General features: G+C 31.6%; 1 protein-coding gene across 1 annotated transcript; it reads left to right on the forward strand.

Annotated features, from left to right (window-relative positions):
• Window positions 1-2,311: 2,311 nt before the first annotated feature.
• Window positions 2,312-4,217, forward strand: LOC102602540 (geraniol 8-hydroxylase-like). The gene is made up of 3 exons (XM_006358740.2): window positions 2,312-2,914; window positions 3,002-3,286; window positions 3,384-4,217. The coding sequence occupies exons 1-3, from the start codon at window positions 2,327-2,329 to the stop codon at window positions 3,987-3,989; spliced, it is 1,479 nt and encodes a 492-aa protein (XP_006358802.1). The 5' UTR covers window positions 2,312-2,326; the 3' UTR covers window positions 3,990-4,217.
• The last annotated feature ends 4,192 nt before the right edge of the window (window positions 4,218-8,409 follow it).

The raw sequence follows: 8,409 nt of genomic DNA on the forward strand, positions 1-8,409 counted from the left end.
TAAATATTTAATAATGTAACTAATACTTATTAAATTTATTTTAGCATGATTTAGTACTTTTAAATTATGATCATTTTCATTATGACTTTGCAATATTTATTTTATATGACGATTTCATTATTATTTTTTATTGAATATTTTAGTGTCATCAGTACTCATCTCATATTTTATGTTATTTTCTTAAGAAACACCTTCGATAATTGTATTTTGGTTGGACTAAAGAAATATTTGGAGCTATGCAAACTTAACCGAAAAATTCCAAAAATCTGAAAAAAAATCCGAGGTTTATTAGTTTGGTTTGATTTATAAATTTAAAAATTCGACACAATGGTTTGGTTTGGTATTTGAAAAACCCGAACCAACCCGAGGTTGAAAAACCCGAAAAAATTCGAATTTTATTAGTTTGGTTTGGTTTATAAATTAAATTTTTTTACAAAAATGGTTTGGTTTGATATTGGAAAAACTTGAACCAACCCGGTCATGTACACCCCTACCATCACTTATTCTCTTTTCCTCGAATCCTCATTGATCAAATCATCAAAAAGCACAAATAACTTGGTAAAATAAATGTATATAGGCGGAGCCAAGGCTAGGAGTTTGGGGGTTCTAAATCAATTTTGTTTGGGGGTTCACATGTTAATATACATATATTGATTTAATTTTCTAATACAAATATAGGGTCTATGAAAAAGCTAGTGGGTTCGTTCGAATCCATGAACCCCCACCTAGTGGGACCCACGTCACCGAGAATTTAACATTAATAAAGATTGTTAAAGTCTTTACTGGCATTGGTTAAGTGTCATTAGATCCAATGTCGCTAAAGGCTTTAGAGACATATACAAAGAGTGTTAATTGCCGCTAAAAATACATATTTAGCGGCAATTGAGCTATTATCATCAATTAATTGCCGCTAGAGATATTTTTTATGTAGTGATTAGGGATAAATTTATTGGAAAATATTTGGTCTTGGTTTTGTAGGACTTGTTTTGCCATGGTTGATGAGAGTTGTTATGTGCCCTAATTTTAAACTCATATATAATTGGACCATAGTTTTTGGCTAGATTGACTAGTGATATAATATATATCATATATGGGGTTTTGCACCTAACAAGTGAAATAAATTGCCAATAATTGGCAATTGTAGTGGTCCTGGTGGAAGCTTTTTATTACTTCTTTTTGATATAAAATGAAGTAAAATGCTAGCAAAAATTGAACCTAACACAAGTGTAAAATAATCCATAGTACTCTTCTATTTCATTCAACTTCAACACTCTTATTAATGTAAGAAATATGCAACTCAAATGCTTATTACTTATATATGTTTTGTCAAGGACCAAACGTAAAAAATTCAAACATATATCTTAAAAAATGTTAATGGTAAAAAACACCAACTATCATTTTTTCGCCAGTGGCATACTCCAATTATCACATGATTCTTTTTTCCTTCCTGAATTATTATCATTATGTATTGAAACATACCTCGAAGCTGACTAGATCAACTATTCGTTGTTCTCTTTTTTCTATCCCAACTATCGCTATTTACTCAATTAGGTGTGTTTCATTACAAAAATAGTGATAATTCAAATAGAAAAAAGGGATCTGATTATTAAAGTATGAAACTCGTAGAAATTAAAGTGATAGTCTAGATGCATTTTTAACCATTGTCTCTCTTTTTACTATACAAAAATTAAAATTCAAACACATTTTTGAAGAACGTGTGCAATTCAAAGACCATAATTTCTGTTGTGAAAATATTAGTTACTTTTTAATTAATTACTATCATTTTTTATTATTCAAACTTAGGACTATAGTCAAGAAATTCATTTAGAATTATCTTATTCTTTCAAGTTTTTCAAGAGTTAAACTAAATAAACTTTGATCAATAATTTAGAATTAATTATGTTTTGATCATCATATTGATCTTATGAGAAGCATTGCAACTTATAGTATTTTACTTACAATTTTTAAATTTCTAAAGTTTAATTTGAAAATATTGAAATGATCTGATCAAATTTAGCTCTCAATTAGTTAAATTCACGGTCGAGAAACAAACGTGACAACTGTTTTGAGATCGAATGAGCATGTGACTATTTCATGAATAAAAATAGTTATTATAGACCAAAAAGGTTCCACAAAAGTCAGGCATTAGTAATTACTCTACACGTCCATTTCCACACTATGCTAGTAAATAAAATAGAACCAAGAAAATTTACTCACAAGTTATTATTATTCACATTGCCTATTATTTTGGAATATATATAAACTTCCTTACATATCAAGTATCAACATATATTGTCAATAGAGTGGGGGAGCTTTAGTTGGCATCATGAATTATTATATACTTGTGTTGACATCAATTTTTGCTTTGATTTTTCTAGCAAAATTGTCCAGTAGGGGCACCAAAAAACTTCCACCAGGTCCATCACCATGGCCAATTATTGGAAATCTTCACTTATTAGGTGCAAAACCTCATGAATCACTAGCCAATCTTGCAAAAACTTATGGTCCAATTATGAGTTTAAAAATAGGACAAATGAGAATAGTGGTTATTTCTTCATCGATCATGGCAAAACAAGTCCTTCAAAAACAAGACTTAGACTTTTCAAGTAGATTTATTCCTAAGGTAGTTCAAGCACAAAACTATTGGGATTTTTCTGTGGTATGGCTTCCTGTTTGTCCTCAATGGAGAACAATTAAGAGAATTTTGAACACAAATATCTTTTCTTACAAAAGGCTTGATGCAAATCAACATCTAAGGTCTCAAAAAGTGAAAGAATTGATTGCTTATTGTGAAAAATGTAGTCAACAAGGTGAAGCTTTGAATGTAGGTCATGTTGCTTTCAAGACTATTATCAATATGTTGTCAAACACCCTTTTCTCTAAGGACTTGGTTGACCATTTATCGAATTCTAAGGTACAGCGCCCCACCCTTTGTTTTGATTTTTTCTTTCGTATTGAATGATGGATGCATTAGATATATAACTATTTTCAAAATTTAAAGGTCGAGTTGAAGGACGCGATCTTTGGCATCATACATGAGGCTGGTAAGATCAACCTAGTGGATTTTTTTCCCATACTAGAAAAGATTGATCCTCAAAGAATAAGGTATCACGCAAACATCTATTTTGATAAGTTGTCTAAGCTTTTTGATGATTTGATAAATGAGAGACTGGAGGAAAAGAAAATGAACCATGATGAAAAGAGTGATGTTTTGGAAGCGGTTCTCAACCACAGTGCACAAAATCCCAAAGAGATCGATCAAAATCATATAAAATCCATGTTCCTAGTTCGTGCTCTTCTCTTTTATTCTTTTAATTATTAAATATGCTAGTTATTTAAAATGATTTTTAAAGTTTATCTGAGAGAATTATAAAACGTTACAGGACTTAATTGTTGGTGGTACTGATACATCTACAATTACATTAGAATGGGCAATGGCAGAAATACTAAGACAACCAGAGATTATGAAGAAAGCCCAAGCTGAGCTTGCACAAGTCATTGGAAAAGGAAAACCAATAGAGGAAGTTGATGTATCCCGACTCCCTTACTTGCAATTTATCGTCAAAGAAACATTAAGAATGCACCCACCATCTCCATTCTTAGTCCCCCGCAGAGTAGACCAGGATGTTGAATTGTGTGACTATATCATCCCCAAGGGTTCACTAGTACTAGTGAACGCATGGGCAATTGGTCGAGATTCTACTTTTTGGGAGGACCCTTTGGTATTTAAACCTGAGAGATTCCAGAGTTTAGAATTAGATGTGCGAGGAAAAGATTTTGAATTTATTCCATTTGGTGCTGGTCGAAGAATATGCCCTGGCTTGCCACTTGCATTGAGAATGGTCCCGGTAATGTTGGGCTCGATGTTGAATTCGTTCAATTGGAAACTTGAGTCTGGCATTGAGCCAAAAGATTTAGACATGAATGAGAAATTTGGTTTCATCACACCCAAAGCTCATCCATTACTAGCTATCCCATCTCCTCTTTGATGTTATCGATCGGTCAATAAATACTTATCCATATTCGAGTTTACACCAAATCATATATGATGTAAACATTGAGTAAGTGTAAGTTTTATCATTTTTTTTAAAACCATCTATAGGAGAATAAAAGTAAGAAGATCATGATGCTCAGAATAAATATTGTAACACTGTTCAAATTTCGAAGACACCTATATACATATGTATTCTTATAAAAGAATAATAATAAGTCTTTGCAACGATGAATTATCTATCTTTTTTTTACCAGTGTTGAAGTATGTGCCAAACAAATAGGAAATGGTCATTCGGATAAATATACCTTATTACTCAATTTCGTTGTTTCTGTTAGCTCAATTTAATTAAATACACTATAGCTATTCACTCAACCTGACTGAATGCTCAATTTTGCTGATCGAATATACTGATTTTAGGACAAATCGTCCTATATCAATATATTTTCAACCTTTTTGAGTATATATACGCACCAAATATCTTCCATCAGATATCTCTAAAGTTCAATTTTCTAATAGCATTATTGGTGATTTGATTTGTTCATTATTGGTTTTCTGAGTAATAAGAAATATTATTAATGATTTGACTTATCCCTTACTAACACACACATTGGAATTTGGATTCCTCTACTTTCTTAAATATTATTATTATTATTGACAAAAGAGGAAAATATACTTGTGTGAGAGAATGGATTCCTCTATACTTGTGTTTTGGTCAATTTTTGCCTTGAGTTTGCTTTGTATTATAGCAAATATATGCAAAGGAGACAATAAACAACTTCCACCAGCTCCATTCTTAATCCCACGCATAGTAGACCATGATGTTAAATTGTTTGACTATATCATCCCAAAGGGTTCATTGGTACTAGTCAACGCGTGGGCGATTGGTCGAGATTCTACTTTTTGGGAGGAACCTTTGATATTTAAACCTTAGAGATTCCAGAGTTTAGAATTGGATGTGCGAGGAAAAGATTTTGAATTGATTCCATTTGGTGCTGGTCGAAGAATATGTCCTGGCTTACCACTTGCATTGAGAATGGTTCAGTTATGTTGGGCTCGATGTTGATCAGTTCATTCAATTGGAAACTTGAGGCGGGCATTGACCCAAAAGACCTAGACATGGATGAGAAATTTGGTTTCATCACACCCAAAGCTCATCCTTTACAAGTTATCCCATCTCCTCTTTGATGTTGCCAGTTGGTAATTGGTAAGTACTTATCCATACTCGAATTTACACCAAATCATATAACTGACATTAATTCACTGTTGGTATGATATAAATACTGAGTGCACGTGAGTTTTACCTCGTCCGGCCTATATGATTCTGAATAAATGTAACATTGTTCAAATTTTGAAGACACCTATGTATATGGATTCTCATAAAAGAATAACAATTAGTCTTTGCAATAATGAATTTTCGATGTTAATAGGTCATGTTGTGAAGAGCTATGTAGCTCGGGCCCTCCAAAAACACTAGGCTGTATTTTTGAAGAGTCTGAGCAACTTAGGTGAAGAGAGGATTAGAATGTTTTTGTTTGGTTCTTTCGATTAAGTTTAACCAAATGCCCCTTATTCCTTATAGTAAATAGCAAATCACTACATGAAACAATACTCAAATAATGAGTACTAACATCGTATGAAACAAAACATCATATGTCCAAGGTACCATTTGCGTCTTATTGTGTGAGGGACGAAAAAAAAATATTCTCCGTCAAATAGGAGAGGGAATAGCTCGCAAAGGACGGGCTTTGGCTAAAGTGATACCGAATTTCTCCTCCATGTCTAATTCTTTTGATGTACTAGTGCCTTCTTCAAGTTTCCAATTGAAAGAATTCAAGAGTGAACCCAACATTACTGGAACCATTCTCAATGTTGCTAGTGGTAATTCAGGGCATATTCTTTGACCAACACCAAATGAAATTAATTAAAAATCTTTTCCTCGTACTTCGACTTCTTTATCCAAGAACCTCTCAGGTCTAAACACCAAAGGATCTTCCCACGAAACTGGGATCTCGATCATTTGTCCACACATTAACTAGTACCTATATGAGCATTAGTGTCAAATTTAGCTCATGTGTTGAAATTACATATGCAGAATTTGATGCTTTATGATAATGACTATATTTCAATCATCAAGATGGAAAGGGGGCTATTTATAAATCTCAACATATGTAGTATTTAGTCTGAGTAGCATGATTGAAGCTTCTTAGCACTTAACTATCCCACTACCTAAAAGTAAGCTTTTTGCTATTTTCCTTTTACTTAACTTGGATGGAAATCAATTAGTATTTTGATGATTTATTTTTATCATTAAATATTTGATAATATTATTCAAGTATATATTTAGTCGGAGCAATAATACGAAGTTAAAATACGTAATTGTAAAGAGAAATTGATCTTCATGAGTTGTAAGTTCATATCCTCATCTCTTGTGTTCCCTTTTTCTTTATTGGTGCTTGATATATTTATTGAAGTTTCGATTAACTTAGATTCACGCCGAATAAATTTTATATATGTATGGTTCTTTTAATATAGAAGAAAGAAATCTTTGCAAGGATGAATAATCCATCTTTGTTCCAAAGTATCTATTAACTAGTTTCTAGAAAATCACTGCACTTGCACTATATATTACTTTTATTTGACAAGGAACATGAAATGTTCACATAACTGCCGGAAGCTAAAAGGAACAAATAGTAAATGTGAGATATGAGACAGTTGAGTTGTAAATTGTGTTCAAATAATCTGTATTTTAGTTCAATAGGGAGATGAAAGATTTCTTTCAATTATATGTAGTTAGATTAATGACAAGAATTTATTTTTAATAATGTTAATTAAAATGATGACTCAACTTTTAACTATTTAATATTTTATAATATTTTTATTTAGTGTAGGGGTAAAATGGTAATCCAACTTTAGACTTAGGGCCTTCCCTGTTTTGAGATCGATGAGCATGTGACTATTTCATGGATAAAAATAGTTATTATAGACCAAAAAGGTTCCACAAAAGTCAGGCCTTAGTAATTAGGAATGGCAATAGGGCGGATTAGGGAGGGGCAAGCCTTGACCTATCAAGATTTTGACCCGCCCTACCTGCCCTGTTTAACATTATTTAAAATTTTGCCCTGCCCTAACCCACCCCGCTAAGACCTGCCTCGCCCCATTTATGTTATTTTCCATTTTTCTTATTTATTTTTTTACTTTTAAGAATGAATTTTTGTTTAACTTCTTTTGATAAACCTTTTAAGTTTTAACACTAGTACTGCAATTGTTTTACAAATGTCTACTAAGATTATTATTTTTCACCAAAAACTTTATTTGCTGGTCATAATTAATTATAGTTTATCAAATTAAATAGATTCATAATAAAAAATATACCAAACAGTTTCATAGCGTTGTGACTTTGACACTTGCTGCATTGGAATATATTCCAAAAGCTATACTTTTGGGTTGCCAAATTTCAGAAATACCTCTACTTTTTTATATTCTCGAGAAAACCACAAACAACCCGTTACCCGCCCTGCCCCGTTATGTATTTTAAATAAAGGGAAAAGGGTCTGATATACCCCTCAACTTTATTAGTTAAAAAAAAATAAAATACCCCTCAACTTTGCTATTTGGGGTTGATATGCCCCTCGTTATGAAAGTGGCTCATATATACCCTTACCGTTATACAAACGGCTCACATATACCCCTACCGTTACAAAATGGGCTCACATATACCCTTCATTTAACGGAAGTGAAAAAAAATAGTTTTAAAGTTATATTTTTGACTTTTGATTTTTTTTAAAAACTATTTAGGGGTATATATGATTTTTCTAGCAAATTTCAAGGTATATTTTAATTTTTTCGGACATAATTATTTTTTTGACTTTTTGATTATCATTATTTGAGTTTCTTATTCTTGTTTTATTTTTTCTTTCATTCCTTAGTGTAAAAGAAAAAAATTTAAAACTATTTTTTTCGGATATAATTTAGTTTTTGTATTTTGAAAGAAAAAAAATTGGGTCATCTATAATAAATTTTACAAGAATATTAACAAAACTTAAATAAATTTGACCATCAAAATAATAAATCTAAATTAGTCATTGAAACAAAAAAAGTTAAAAATAATAATATATGTTTGAGGAAGATTAAATATACCCATATGTGATTATATTTTTTAAAAATAATTAAAAAAATTAAACTAAAATTAATTTTTTCACTTTCGTTAGAGGAAAATGGTATATGTGAGCCATTTGTATAACATTAGGGGTATATATGAGCCACTTTTATAACGAGGGGTATATCAGCTCTAAATGACAAAATTGAAGGATATAGCAGACCCTTTTCCCTTAAATAAATAATCTTTACCTGGCCCGCCCTATATATAGTTATTTCCCTGTCCTGCCCTATTAAGGGTGTGCCCTGCCCTACCCCAA

This window comes from Solanum tuberosum, unplaced genomic scaffold (assembly GCF_000226075.1).
Source record: "Solanum tuberosum cultivar DM 1-3 516 R44 unplaced genomic scaffold, SolTub_3.0 scf00280, whole genome shotgun sequence".
NCBI classification, from domain to species: Eukaryota; Viridiplantae; Streptophyta; class Magnoliopsida; order Solanales; family Solanaceae; genus Solanum; species Solanum tuberosum.

Bases quoted from the DNA above. Each gene is read 5' to 3' on its own strand.
- LOC102602540 (XM_006358740.2), top strand. From the start codon at position 2,327: ATGAATTATTATATACTTGTGTTGACATCAATTTTTGCTTTGATTTTT. The intron at 2,915-3,001 runs GTACAGCGCCCC...CAAAATTTAAAG, and splicing joins ACCATTTATCGAATTCTAAG to GTCGAGTTGAAGGACGCGAT. The intron at 3,287-3,383 runs GTTCGTGCTCTT...AAAACGTTACAG, and splicing joins ATATAAAATCCATGTTCCTA to GACTTAATTGTTGGTGGTAC.